Source organism: Gossypium hirsutum, chromosome D09 (genome assembly GCF_007990345.1).
Source record: "Gossypium hirsutum isolate 1008001.06 chromosome D09, Gossypium_hirsutum_v2.1, whole genome shotgun sequence".
Lineage (NCBI taxonomy): Eukaryota > Viridiplantae > Streptophyta > Magnoliopsida > Malvales > Malvaceae > Gossypium > Gossypium hirsutum.
The window spans coordinates 1,572,174-1,587,367 of NC_053445.1; the positions used below are offsets into that span (position 1 = coordinate 1,572,174).

General features: G+C 33.4%; 2 protein-coding genes across 2 annotated transcripts; one reads left to right on the forward strand and one right to left on the reverse strand.

Moving 5' to 3' along the window:
• The first annotated feature begins 2,291 nt into the window (after window positions 1-2,291).
• LOC107931343 (amino acid permease 4) lies at window positions 2,292-5,606 on the forward strand. The gene is made up of 5 exons (XM_016863216.2): window positions 2,292-2,864; window positions 2,957-3,050; window positions 3,664-3,878; window positions 3,995-4,134; window positions 4,778-5,606. The coding sequence occupies exons 1-5, from the start codon at window positions 2,543-2,545 to the stop codon at window positions 5,435-5,437; spliced, it is 1,431 nt and encodes a 476-aa protein (XP_016718705.2). The 5' UTR covers window positions 2,292-2,542; the 3' UTR covers window positions 5,438-5,606.
• A 503-nt stretch (window positions 5,607-6,109) lies between these two features.
• On the reverse strand, window positions 6,110-14,572 carry LOC107931345 (ultraviolet-B receptor UVR8). Its single transcript, XM_016863217.2, has 12 exons — window positions 14,199-14,572; window positions 12,886-13,072; window positions 12,405-12,551; window positions 11,004-11,085; window positions 10,292-10,447; window positions 9,165-9,338; window positions 8,428-8,499; window positions 8,038-8,109; window positions 7,804-7,922; window positions 7,435-7,520; window positions 7,297-7,349; window positions 6,110-6,485 (listed from the first exon to the last, which is right to left on the reverse strand). Exons 1-12 carry the CDS (start codon window positions 14,293-14,295, stop codon window positions 6,405-6,407), a joined length of 1,326 nt encoding a protein of 441 aa, XP_016718706.2. The 5' UTR covers window positions 14,296-14,572; the 3' UTR covers window positions 6,110-6,404.
• Between the last annotated feature and the right edge of the window lie 622 nt (window positions 14,573-15,194).

Genomic DNA, 15,194 nt, shown 5'->3' on the forward strand with positions numbered 1-15,194 from the left:
TGTATTTTTCTAAAATTATAGATTTAGTCCATGTAGATATGACCAACATGACAGGTCTCATGTTGTAAACAACTTGATATGTCTAGGTTAAAATTTTCTATTAGTCCTTGAATTTTTCTAAAGTTATAGATTTAGTCCATGTACTTTAATTTGACCATTTTTAGCCTTACACTTTTCAAATTTTAAAAAATTCAATTTGCACCAAAAGATGACTATTAAATTCATTACGTTAAGTTTTGTTATTTCCTAAATCTGATGTGGCAAACATAGTATCATATATGTAATGCCACATCAGCTTGTTATTTTCACATTTTACTCACCAAATAATCAGTTAATGTATTAACGATTATCATTTATGCTAAGACTGAAATTTCAAAATTCGAATATATTGACTTCGAATGATCCAGTTGGAGAATATGGACTAAACCTACAACTATGCACATAGTGCAAGACTAGTAATTGAAATTTAATCAAACAGGTTTAACTACTATTATTTGAGTCAGGACAAATTTTCTAAATTCAAAAAATACAATGACTAAAATTGAACGATTCAAAAAGTATAAGAACTAAATTTACAACTTTTGCAAAGTACAAAGACTAATAATAAAATTTAACCGTACGTAGATATTTATCCTTTATTTATTCACTGTATTAGTTTAGGGTTAAGTTTGGCCATTGGGGTCATAGGTAAAGGTGATGAGTAAATAGATTTGGTTGTTTGGATTAATTTATTTGCTTAAAAAATACATAAAAATATAATTATTATTTTAGTATATATAATAAATACTAGAAATTCTATTATAAGTGTATGCACATGGAAACTACATAGTTAGAATATAGAGCCAAGTTTAAAAATAACATATAATAAATAATAGGTTTAATGACAAATTTGGTCATTAACATTTGCATGTTTTGTTAAAATGGCCCTAAATGTATTTTTGAGCATTTTTTTACCATCAACTTTTGTTCTCTTTTTTTTCAATTTGCTTTTTCTAACAGTTTTAATGAAAATTCAATTAAAAAAGTTAACAGGGATGATGTGGAATTTCATATGTGATATATTTTTAATGAGATTTAATTTATTACTTAGATAACCTAATAAGATAATTGCATGTGGAAAATAATATATTAAACTAAAAAAATAACTCTTAATTGAAAGAAAATAAATGTAATTATGTAAAACAAATTAACTCAGTAAAAAAATTCTCAGTAAACAAATGTATGAAAGATTGAAACCCTTTGAAAGAAAAGAAAGATTAAAATGTTGAATTTATTCATTAAATCTGTTAAAATAAACATATTTTTAAAAAAAAGGTCGATGGCCAAAAAAAAGCTCAAAAATACAATTAGGGCTATTTTGACAAAACATGCAAACGTTAGTGCCCAAATTTATCATTAAGCCAAAATAATAAAATGTATAGTTTGAAACTAATTAATAATAATAAAATATAAAATATGTACAATATTAAAATGAAAAAATATATATTAAATTGTGAGTAAAATGAAATTTAAACACGTAAAGACGTCATATTAAGAATATTAAATGCATTACAATTTTTTATCATGAATATTGTCATCAATTTTAAGTTAGTGTCATCAACTTAGCCAACAATATTATTAATATATATACAGTTGGTGGAGGTAATATCGTATGCATAATATAATTAAAGTATAAATATCATTTGAAAGTAAAGCTTTAGTTTAGTGGTAAAATTAAAGCTTTACCTGAATTTGAAATTTAAAATATGAAGAGACCAAAATTTCTGGAAATACAAGTATATGGACTAAAATCCTAATTTTTGAAAAGTACAAAGATTAGATGCATATTTTAACCATTTTTTAAATAAGATAAAAAAAAACTTCAAAAAAATATATTTTGAATGGCTTAAATAATAATATAGGTATAAAAAAAAAAGATGGAAGGAATTTGAGGTAAACTTTAAAAAGGGGTTGAAGAGGTCTTGAAAGGTATTTAGAAGCATAGGATGCTTTGAGTCATGGTCCTCATTTTGGCTTATACATGTCAAATTCACTTACGTAACGCCATTTATTATTTATTATTTTTATTTCTATTTGTGATGATTCGTAGTAATACAAATTCCAAGTAAACAGTATATTAGTGTATGTGTATGATTCGTTTTTCACCCTCACTTTCTTTTCAAAATATGCCCTTCCATCCCTCTTTACTCAACTTCTTTCTCTTCCATTTACTCCCTCCACTATTATTAATCATCCTTATTTAATAGTATACAAGGACTGATCTGATACAGTTCCTATAATATAAGGGCTTCTTACAAATTTAACTTTTTTTTAAATGATTTGATCAGTCAACGATGAACCGTTTTTTAAATGTTACACAACTTTTTATATAAGAAAAAAGACCAAAATTTCTACACGTTCTCATAAAAAAAAAACCGTTATAAGTAGCACCTCGTTGCTTCCGCATTTAGTTGGAGTTAAGTTATTACACCTGCATACTCAAATAAGCCTTTCTTTCCATTGATTTTCAGCTTTTACTTTCGAACCTAGTAGAGCTGCAAACATGGGCGAGAACCACCGTGTATTTATCGATAACCCTTCTCTGAACGACTCACAATGTTTCGATGATGATGGCCGCCTCAAACGAACCGGAACTTTCTGGACGGCCAGTGCACACATAATAACGGCGGTGATTGGATCGGGGGTTCTTTCGTTAGCATGGGCAATTGCTCAACTGGGTTGGATTGCAGGTCCAGCTGTAATGTTGTTGTTTTCCATTATCACTTTTTACACTTCTTGTCTGCTCACCGATTGTTATCGGACCGGTGATCCTGTTTCTGGCAAGCGTAACTATACTTATACACAGGCGGTTGGCTCTCTTTTGGGTAACTTTTCTTCCTTTTTGCTTATTTATTCAATGTTCGCAAACAAGACTAATAGTAAAAATGCAATGCTATTTTTTGTTTGTTTTGATAAGGTGGATACAAAGTGAAGGTTTGTGGGTTTATTCAGTATGTCAATCTTTTTGGTGTTTCCATTGGGTACACAATTGCAGCTTCAATAAGCATGATGTAAGTTCCAATTTAAAAAAACCAAAAAGGTAAACAACACCAGACTACTAAACTATTATGAGTTTATGTTTTGGTCACTAAAATTTAAAAAAAAAAATAGAAAATAGCCATTGAATTATTTAAAAAATTTTATTCAAGTCTCTAGATATTTAAGCTTTTTCTTTCTTAAAAAAAAAAAAAAAAGAGTTCAACTGGCGAGCTCCAAGCGATAATTTGACAATTGACACAGTGGATCAAAACGTTAAATTTAAATTGATCTAACAGTCAGTGTCAAAAATTGAAGAAGAATGCCTTTTAGATTTTAGCTTACAGATCCAAGACATTAAAAAAAATTGAATTGTAGAAAAGAATGGGAATGAAAACTTTCGATTTCGATTAGTGCAAGCGGTGCAAACAGAGAGAATCGTACTGTAACGATTTTAACAATCCAATAACTTAAACGAAAGTTTCAAATAATTTAATGACTATTTTATGAGTGACCAAAAAATAAACGTACTAATAGTTTAGTGATGTTAAGTGTAATTTACCTTCAAAAAACCCCCTCATTACAATTCTAAGAAATTACATATTCAAAGTTGTGACGCTTTTCCTGCTTTTGAAATGGTAATGATAGGGCAATAAAAAGGTCTAATTGTTTCCACAATAGTGGGGGGAAGAACCCATGTCACATGTCCAGCAGTCCATACATGATGATGTTCGGAGTCGCTGAGATCTTACTTTCACAAATCCCAGATTTTGATCAAATATGGTGGCTCTCAATTCTAGCTGCTGTCATGTCCTTTACCTATTCCGGCATTGGTCTCGCCCTTGGAATTGCTAAAGTTATAGGTATAGTTTCAACTCCGCCATGCACATTACAAATGCCTTTGAGTCTTGTGAAACATTTGAGGTCCAACTCGATCTTCTTCCTAGACTGATGGTTTTTCTTCATTTTGCTTAAGCAGGTATTGGAACTTTTAGGGGTAGTCTTACTGGAATAAGCCTTGGAACAGTTACTCCAGCTCAAAAGATATGGAGGAGCTTCCGAGCTCTTGGTGACATTGCTTTTGCATACTCGTTTTCAATGATTCTCATTGAAATTCAGGTATATTTCTTGGTTCTCTTTCAAATGTCGTAGTTTGAATTAATGATTTAAATTTACAAAGATAGATACGATTCCAACTCTCATGGTTGCATGCATAATAAATAGATTATAATATATTAAAAAAGCCCTTAAACTACTGCACTTTGTCCTTGATTTTAATATTAAAGTAGAATTATTTTAAATTTCATACTCTTACCTTAATTTCTTATTGATGCAATAAAAATTCTATAGACTTTTCAGATAAAAAATCTAAACTTAAAAGACTATCAAAATTTTCAAAAGAATGATTTAGTGAGCTATGTATATAAGCACTTTCAAAAGGTTTTAAAATATTATTTTGTTTTACTTTTAAAAATATTATTTTATTTTTATTTAATAAATTATTTTCATCAAATTCACCTCAGCATAAATGCAAATTAACTTAAATTTTCAAAATATTTTTCTTTAATAATAAAATCAAGGGTTTTATGTGTAAAAATTATAGGTTAGGGAGTACAAAAATAACATAAAGACTTGTTTAAACAAGGTATAATAGTTTAAGGGGTTCTTTTAGTATATTAACCTAATTAATATTATCAGCCGCCAATTATGACAAAAACATCACAAAATAATAACAGAAAAATTAATTATTGGGATATTGTAGGACACAGTGAAATCCCCACCAGCAGAAGCAAAGACAATGAAGAAGGCCACTAAACTTAGCATTGCAATAACAACAGCATTCTACATGTTATGTGGGTGCATGGGCTATGCCTCCTTTGGTGACTTTGCACCTGACAATCTCCTTACTGGTTTTGGCTTCTATAACCCATTTTGGCTTCTTGATATTGCTAATGCTGCTATAGTCATCCACCTTGTGGGAGCATATCAAGTGTTTTGCCAGCCGATTTTCACCTTCGTCGAAAAATGGGCATCACAAAGATGGCCCGAAAGCAAGACCATCACCAAAGAGTTGAAGATCCCAATGCCAATCCGGGGTTTTCGTCCTTACAAACTTAACCTGTTTAGATCGGTTTGGAGAACAGCGTTTGTGATGTTAACCACTGTGATATCTATGTTGCTTCCATTCTTCGGCGATGTTGTGGGGATTCTAGGGGCATTTGGATTTTGGCCTTTAACAGTTTATTTTCCAGTGGAGATGTACATTGAACAGAAGAAGATATCTAAGTGGAGTAGCAGATGGATTTGTTTGAAGATGCTAAGCATGGGTTGCTTGATGATTTCTATTCTAGCCGGCACAGGTTCAATAGCTGGTGTGATTCTTGACCTTAAAGTTTATAAGCCATTCAAGACTACCTACTGATCGTTGCTTTTCCGGCTCGTTGGTTCATCTGTTAGTTACTGATGGCAGATAAATTCAGCAATGTATTTGGATTTCAGTTCACAATATGGTAATACAATACAATACATTATTTAGGTAATACACCAAAATATTTCGATGATAAATGAGTGAAGTGGAACAATTCACAGAACCATATATCCCTTACATCTTACATGAGAATCCCTTGTACTAAAAGTCAGATTACAATTTTCTATCTCTACTAAAAATATGGACAAATTAGTCTTTATATGTTAAATTAAAGAGCAAATTACCCCTTTCTGTTAAAAATTACATTCATTTCTACTATTAAAAACTTCTGTTAAAAATTCAATTCACTTCTACTATTAAAAACTGGCATAACTGATAGAACAGTTTTCTGTGGCGTGCCACATTACCTCATTCCAACATATAGAGAGCAATTTTGAACAGTAGAAATGGATGTAATTTTTAACAGAAATTGGCAATTTGCTCCTTAATCTAACCTACAAAGATTAAATTACCCATTTTTTAAGTAAAGAGAACAAAATGCAATCTAACTCTTAATACCTATGATACTTTTACCATCTTACATGTCATTCCTACCTTTGACACTTCCCAATCTACACTATTTCATATTCAAAAGAACTTCAATACAGAAAAACAGATGCACAGATTGCATTAGAACCGATCTTTCTTGACTTTAAAACGAAGGAAATTTATGTTATAATCAGTAATGTCGCGTTCCTTCACTCCCATCCTATTAGCTAATAATATAGTACAATCATACTACTTACTAGTAAACGGCATCAAATTTCAAGGACTTGCAGTATGGAACGACACGATCACATTATTATTTGAGATGTTGGCATCAACTTAAATGGAAGGCTAAAAGGATGGGAGGCTTGGCATTTTTCACTTCATTCAGACTTGAAGCTGTAACTTCAGGGTTTTCTAATGGCAGCTCAAGGAATCACATACGCATACGTTTCGCATCATTCTGAGGGACGTCCACGTCACCATCATTGCCCTTTTCTAAATGAACTGTTTGTCCCTGTATGCATTTTAACATCAACAGTCAAATGACATAACCATAGGGTCTTCAAAAACTTCCCATAATATTGGAGGAAAAAACATAGGGGAATCTCAAAACATAGGAGAAAGACAATCTTTTGTGGCTTTCAATAATATTGGCACCTTCCAAAGTTGCATATGTGAGACCTTAAGTATCAAAGTTGGGCCATTTCTTGTAGTTAATTTTTAGGGATGTGATCACCTAATGCAGAGGTCTAAGGACATTTTTCCTACAAATATTTGCCAGCTAGACTTGTTGAGGGGGGATCGACTCTTTTGGGAGAAGTCATCGAAGTGTCGTCTGACAGACAACCAATCCAGTCCCCCAACAACCAAAGGTATTGTCCCCTGGGACAGGGTTTTGTCTCCCATGCTCTGCCAAAAGCCAGCGTGCTGTGAGTAGCTACCTTGAGTGCTTAGTTCACAGAGTTAGGAGCGTCTCGACCATACATTGACATACGGCCACCCACCAAGAGGTGACATGAGCAACTCGCCCACCAAGGGCTCTATGAACCAAGCCCTCAAGGCAGCCACTCACGGCACGCTGGCTCTAGGCAGAACACGGGAAACACAACCCTCCCCCAAAGACAATACCTTCAGTTGTTGGGGGACTAGATCGGCTGCCTAGTAGATGACACTTCAAAAACTTCTCCGGAGGAGCCAATCCTCCCTCAACAAGACCTTTGAAAAATAAATTGCCTAAACAGTCAATCATTAAACCAAATGTTTGAAGGTGGAAATGGGTGCTTCAAGTTTCCAGGGATTTGCTATCAGAACCCATTAGAACTTACACTTTCACCAGGGACAACTGCATATCGCTCTGCTGGAGAAACCCAAGATTTACCTGCCAATAAAACACTTCTATATTCAAGCATATAAAAAGCCAGATAGCAGAACAGGAAGGGCATCGATCGTCATTATACATTTACCTGACAATGGGTCAAGCTTTGAAGATTCTATCTGTTCCCCACTGGAACCTTCAACACTCAAAGCTTCTATGATCTTTGGAAAATTCCTGAAAATAAGAATCCAAAATATCACTACTTAGACCGTGACAGCTTTGTTACTGTAAGCACTTTTATATGTTTTGATCGGAATCTTCATTTTTCTGTAAGTATCCATGTCACACACCTATGCTTGATGCATATTCAGATTTTTGTATAGAGATATAACCCTCCAAATACATAGGGTGTGGAACTCATACCAGTATCTAACACTTACACCCCAGTCCAAATAACATATCTTTCTATGGTATCATGAAACCTAAACTTCAGTGGTCTAGATTAAAATGCTATTACCGGTCCATAGATTCTCCATGTCCAAGCTGTCCATTTGTACCCCTACCCCAAGAGAAGATGTTTTGCTCTTCGGTAATAGCAAGTGTGTGCCTCCATCCACACGAAACCTGAACTACTCTCTGCCAAGTAACACACAAACAAACATGTGAGAAGAGAAGAAGGAATTAAAAGAAAACTCCTAGAGCCTAGGGCTATCATAACCAATATTTGGAAGCAACAGTAACAAGAATGTGCCTGATCATTAGGAAATTTAACTTGCACTGGAGAGCAAATGTCGGTATTTTCACCAACCCCGACCTGTCCAAACTGTAAACAAGGTACAAAAATTAATTATTGCACCTTTGACAAGCATCCATAACCACGAAAGCAATTAAAGGACTTGTAAAATGTTAAGACACATGCACCAGTAAATTACTATTGGGCAGACAAGTCCATCTGCATGTGTTCATACATGTCAACCAAAATGCATGCACAATGGCTCAGGATTTATGCCTAATGTATTAGAAAGCAAACCGAGGCAATGTAGTGATACGGCATGTTGAGTGGGGTTATCTCACCGCTGTTGAGTATTGGGCTATGTATTTCGAAGATATAAACCTAGGATAATTTATTTTCATTTTCTACCTTGTTCCATCCCCAGCCGTAGAGTTTTCCATCAGATGTGAGTGCCATTGTATGTCTCCATCCACCTGATATCTAGTAAGATCCAAAACCAAAATGAAACAAACAATTTCAAAAATAATTTTAAAGCCAACGTATATTCGAGAGAAACAACAAATGTCATGAAAGGTATGAGGCATACTACACATCAGATATCAATAACACAGAAAAAGGGGAGACCGTATCATACACATTTAAAAATGAGATTACCATAATAACTCTAGCTGTTTGCATGTTACTTGCACTGGAATTGTCACTTAATATAGCCTGCTAAGAGTAAAAGTACTATGGAGGCCCTTATACTAAGAGTCGGATTGCATTTTGCCTCCTCTACTCAAAAAATGGGCAAATTAGTCCCTGTAGACTAAACCAAAGAACAAACTGGACCTTCGGAGACCAGTTTGCTCTTTAATCTAGAGTACAAAGACTAATTTGCCCATATGTTGAGTAAATGAGACAAAAATGCAATATGACTCATAGTACATGGGCCTCCATGGTACTTTTACCTCTGTTAAGATATCAAGAAATGACATCTCTCTCACACCTTGCAAAAGACATGATTAGGAGATCATTGAACATGCACTTACGTGATAAGACATATGAAAACCATGCTTTTTTGTTTTAACATGGAAGGAACATGTAAGAACTTCAGACTCTTTCTTGCAATACATTACTAAGAGATGGGAGCACCAAAAGGTCACCTGTTTAATAGAACTGTCAGCTAAAGCTTCCACCTTGTAAGGAACAAGATGATCCTCAAAGTCCCCATGTCCTAGTTGACCATACTTGCTCCAGCCATAAGTGTATAATCCACCAATAACGGAGACTGATATGGTATGCCGCCATCCACAAGCAACCATATTCATCTTCTCTTCCTACAACTCGAAATTTTAACAGAAAACAAAGACATAAAGGAAAATGACAGAAACAATCATAAAATAAGACAAGATGCAAAAAGGAAACTCACCTTTCCTGCGTTAGAATACAAAGAAGTCTTTAATTGAAGATTAAAGACAAAAGGAAAGAAAGGCCCTTTCAAATACCAAGGATGAACAAAAGAAGTCTTTAATTGATTGGTAATTACGTAGAAATTCAAACTACTAATTCAAAAGGAATTAAAAGTAAAGTAAAGATAATAACAATTTATTTGAATATCTGAATGTACCAAATCCTAAAGTTACACTATTACGCCCTCGCAAATTGATGGTCAATAGAGTAGAAATCTTGGATTCATTATGAGGAAAAAGCGTGGACAGTTCATAGAAAAAAATGTGGATTTTGCGACTGAGGTCACTATGATGGCAGACTCTTGTTGTGAGTTGCGACAGCTATGAATTGAATAGGGAATATTGTAACTTTGGAGACTATGCCGATTGTGACCTAGTTTTATGAGTTATGGAGTTGTGATTGGTGTATCCCAGACGTGGTTTAACGTCCATTAGGCAAAGCTCCTCAACAGACAACCAAGATAGTTGGGCACGAACCTTGCCACTTGGAACCATTAGATTGAAGCCGATGATTGGTTGGTGATAAAGAATGTCAGTTTATTGGCTTTGGTGAACAGACTTGGCGTTGTTTTAGCCAAAAAAAAAAGGTAAATTGTTTGAGTCATATGAAGGTCCAAGATGTGCTTGTTTGAACAAAGGGGTAAGAAAACATTTATAGGCCAGAAACGAGAACCATGTTGTTAGACAAAAGGCTTTGATACTATATTGAAGTAAAGGGAAGCTTATCAAATGGCTCCAATAATTCATTGATAGAAACCTCTATTTATAGAGGTAAAGATGGTTATATGGACCAAATAAATCTTACTAGCTTGTTGACTTACATTGAGAGTAGAAACCTTCTCTGGAACTAAGCGATCATTTCTGTCACCTAAGCCTAAGTTACCATATCGCCCCCAACCCCATCCATAGAGGGCACCCTCTTTTGAAATAGCTGCAGTATGCTCAGCACCAGCAGCAACCATTTTGATAGAAATACCCTATAACATATATGACAGGATTCCAAAGTTAAGAAAGAAGCAAATACTATTTGAACAAATGTACAACTCTATATGAGTACAACACATTTTGCGAAGGTCAACAAAACTAACTTGTATGCAAGCAGAGGCTCCTTTCTCTTAATGCTAATGCTATAGTACAAACATACTACCATGGAGGCCTTAATACAAGGAGTCAGATTGTATTTTGCCCCCTCTACTTAAAAATGAACAAATTAATCTATGTACGTTAGATCAAAGGGCAAATTACTTCTTTTGTAAAAAAATTCATCCATTTCTATTGTTAAAAATTGGTCCTTGTACGTCGCCATAAGGTACGCATGACATGTCATATGTAACAATTTGAAAAAATGGATGGAAATTTTAACTGAAAAGACTAGTTTGTTCTTTAATTTAAATTTGCTCATTGTTTTTTAGAAAAAGGGGCAAAATACAATTTAACTCCTAGTACAAGGGCTTCTATGGTAATTTTACCACAAACCAGATAATGGAGCATTGCATGGAAATTTGTTAAAGAAAACCAGAAAACAAACAATACCTGAAAGGCTTTAATCTTTTGAGGCACTGGAGAGTCTTCAGTAGTTCCAAGACCAAGTTGACCATTTTGATTTCTTCCCCAACTTCAATTAAATTCCAAAAGGTAAACATTAAAATAAGGGTAAAAAAAACCAATCAGTAATAAGAGCTATCAAATGTATAAATTGAAAGAAGAAATAACTGCAAATGTAAACTTCTGTAGAAGAGAGTAAAGTAGGCTATTATACAAATCACTGACCAGCTTTCAAGAAAATAAATAGAACCAGCTATTTTAAAATGATTAACTATCAGGTATAATATCAATTGAAATCAACATTAGCGGCATCTCTCAGTTCTTTTCACAGTCAAGCTTTCTTCTTTAGTAGTTTCTCTCCTGCACGGGAATAAATGCTTGAGGTAATAGTATTCAAAATGACAGTATTTTACATTTAAGGGTAAACTGTAGTAAAGGTCACCCAACTATGAAAAGTTAAAAATGGTCAATCAACTATTCAATTTTATCTTTTTTGGTCACCAGCATGCTAACCAAAAAAATGAAAACACCCAAAAATCTAAGCTAGTTGAGTGACCATTTTTTAGTTTTTCATAGTTAGGTGACCAAAATAGAAAAAAAAACCATAGTTGGATGACTAGTAATATAGTTTACCCTCCATTTAATTCATGCATTCCAGCCCTCTCATAGATCACCCCTAATTGCATATAGAGGTCAAAGGTTCTCTAATTTCTTCAAGAATACAAGATTACCTCTTGAAATGCATTTTGCTTACAATCGCAGTTTATTTCATGAAGGTCATGGGAATCAATATATATTATAAATCTTTTAGTTCAGTATAATAGGAGCATTATTATTTCATACCCTACCACTTCAAGTTCAAGCTACTATTTGTACTTGGATGTTAAACTCTAGGCACCAGTAAACATAGTTAACAGATAATTGGTCAAACAAAAAAAAAACCTACAAACTTTTGATCCTGAAACAAGGAAATTGAAATGAAATATAAACATAAAGGTAAAAGTACCATGGAGGTCCCTATACTAGGAATCGGATTGCACATTGCCCCCTCTACTCAAAAGCAAATTTATCCTTCTATTAAAAATTCTATCAACTTCTATTGTTAATAACTGGCCCTTGTACATCAACATGAGGTACATGTCGCATTCCACGTGTCACTATATGGTTATTCTGTCAACCACGCCAGTTTTTAACCGTACAAATGGATGAAATTTTTAACAGAAATGACCAATTTGCTCTTTAATCTAACGTCTAAATTAAGACTAATTTATCCATTTGTTGAGTTAGAGGGGCAAAAAGCAATCTGACTCCTAGTACAGGAGCCTCCATGATATTTTTACCAACATAAAGTAAAAAGAAAGTAAAAAAAGATCAAAAGGCCATACAAACCTTTGCACCTCGCCTTCCATTGTCACAGCCAAACAATGGCTGTCACCACAAGCAATTTGTTTGATCCTCAGACCATGTAACGCTTTTATTGGTTGAGGAGTGAACAAGTCACTAGAGTTTCCATGACCAAGTCTACCAAAGTCACCCCTGGAATTAGTAACAGTTAAAAACAGTCATACATTTTAGTCAGAATTGAAAATAGATAAATGAGAATATGATACAAACATTACCTCATAAGATACAGTATGCTTTTTTAAAAGCATAGATGAACAAGTTAAAAGAGTTAAAGAAAAGGTACATGCTTGTTCCTTAGTAATATGATGTTGGCATGAAGAATAGATTAGACAAACAAAGAACGACCCACATAAATATAATTTATAAACTTAATATAAGCCTGAATAGTGGAGAAAAAGGATAAAATTTAACAAAACAGTTCAAAAAGTTAATACAGATGTGATTATAGATGATATAAAGAATGTACCATCCCCAACTATAGACTTCTGCATTTGACAATGAATATGCAATTGTATGATCAGCACCACAGGTAATAGATATTATGTCATGTCCATCTAAAGCACTCAATCGAGTAGGAGAAAGTCGATCCTCCGCATCCCCATGGCCTAATTGTCCATCCTCTCCTCGTCCCCAAGAGCAAATAATATTTCCAGCTGTAAATGAACAAGAACCAGATTATAGGCTTAAGTAGCTCTATGCAAGTCAAATGAATGCATAAAGTAAGCTGAACAAATGTCAGAATCTAAACTTGAAATACAAGGACTCAAAAGACAAATTACAATAAATGTCAAATTAGTGAAGCAATAAGACAAGATAATACTGAAAATCCGGTAAAATTACCATGAAGGCCTTTGTATTAGGAGTTGGATTCCATTTGAGCCCCTCTACTAAAAAGTGGGCAAATTAGTTACTATACATTAGATCAAAGAGCAAACTGGTCCTTTGGTTATAAATTTCATCCATTTTTACTATTAAAAATTAGTCCTATATGCCTGAATCTGGTTATTCTAGTAGCCATTTCAGTTCTTAACTGTAAAAATGGATAAAAATTTTAACAGAAACGACCGGGTTACTTTTTGATCTAACGTATAGGGTTTAATTTACCTATTTTTTTAGTAAAGGGGACAAAATACAGTCTGACTCTTAGTTCAAGGGTCTTTATGGTACTTTTACCTCAATTAAGTTAATGAAAGCAATAGCAATGACAGCCCATTTATTTCTCAAAGCTTAGTTGGGTGAAGGATCTACGGCTTAACAATTTAATGAACTGAACAGCAGTTGGAAGAATTATTTGTTCAAAATTTAGTGCATTAATTTATTCAAATGAGGAAAAATGAAACATGCCATCAATCACAACCATTCTCCACCATTTAACAGTGAAGATCATATCAAAACATGTCTCAAATTGGCTCAGAAGCCCCACCAAATAGTAAAAAGACATAAATTAATTGGACATTTGAACAATATAAAAATCATATCTAAGTAAAGTACAAGCAGTCAACCAATCATAGCCACCATGCAACAAGGAACACTGCAAAATTACTACAAATGACAGAACTGATTGCAGAAAGAAACAAAGAAAAAAAATATCAAATTGAAGAACAAATTAAAACAATGAAGAAGCAGGTACTGCTAAACAAGTAAAATGAAGTAAAAATTTTGTAAGATTTAAAAGACCCTAAATGTTTCTTCCAAAAGATGAAATATCTGGGAAACTTTGGATAGATCAACGACTTTCCAGCATATAATAAGAAAATAAAAGAAAAAAATGGAGCTTACAGAGAAGAGCAACAGAATGGCTAGCACCAGCAGAGATGAAAAGAACCTGACGAAATGCACCACTGACCCCACTCAAACTCATTTCCTCTTCTGCCATTTGTGGATCTTATTACAACCCAAACTCTCTTTTTCTCTCTGTCTGAAAAGGGCAAAGATATTTTTGTGGTTTTGCTAGAGGGAGAAAGTGAAACAAAGATATTTGGGAGTATGTTAGAACAAGAAGATGACACAAGTAAGGCTTTGTTTGAATGAATAGGGAAAAAGATGATAAGAATAAAAATAATGAATTGAAACGAAGAAAGTAATAAAGAGGGAGTGGGCGAGGATTAATTATAGCGACAGAGGTAGGACATGTGCATGATACATGCAAGTACAAACTATCTAACAACGAAAACAAAAACAATTTAATTATGCCTAACCCAGGCTAAATTACCATGGAAGCCTCAAATTACATTTTGTTTATTTTATTTAAAAATTACATACAAGTACCGATTTTTAACAATAAAAATAAATAGAATTTTTAATAAAATGATTAATTTACTCTTTAATCTAACATATAATAGCTAATTTGCCTATTTTTTAATAAAATGACGAGTTATTTTGGATTCAGATTGTATCGATATGGGAATATTTAAATTCAAACAATTTTAAATTTAGGTCATTCATGATTGACACTCGTTTTTAAGGTTGTATCATTTTAGGTTAAAGAAACAATACTAGTCGTCACTTAATTATTTGTTAAGTATTCATTTTGGTCATCTAATTATGGAAAGTTATATTGATTATTAACGTTAGGAATAATTTAAGTTTTGGCCCTGAACTTGGTAACTAGGTCCACTTTGATACTTAAACTTAAGAACCAAATTCATTTTGGTCCTTAAACTTGAAAAGTATAGAAGTTTGATGACTTGACACTCCGAGATTGTGTCACATCATTAATTGAAATTTTTTTAAAAAATTATATAAACTTTTAGGTAATCATGTGGCACAATCTTA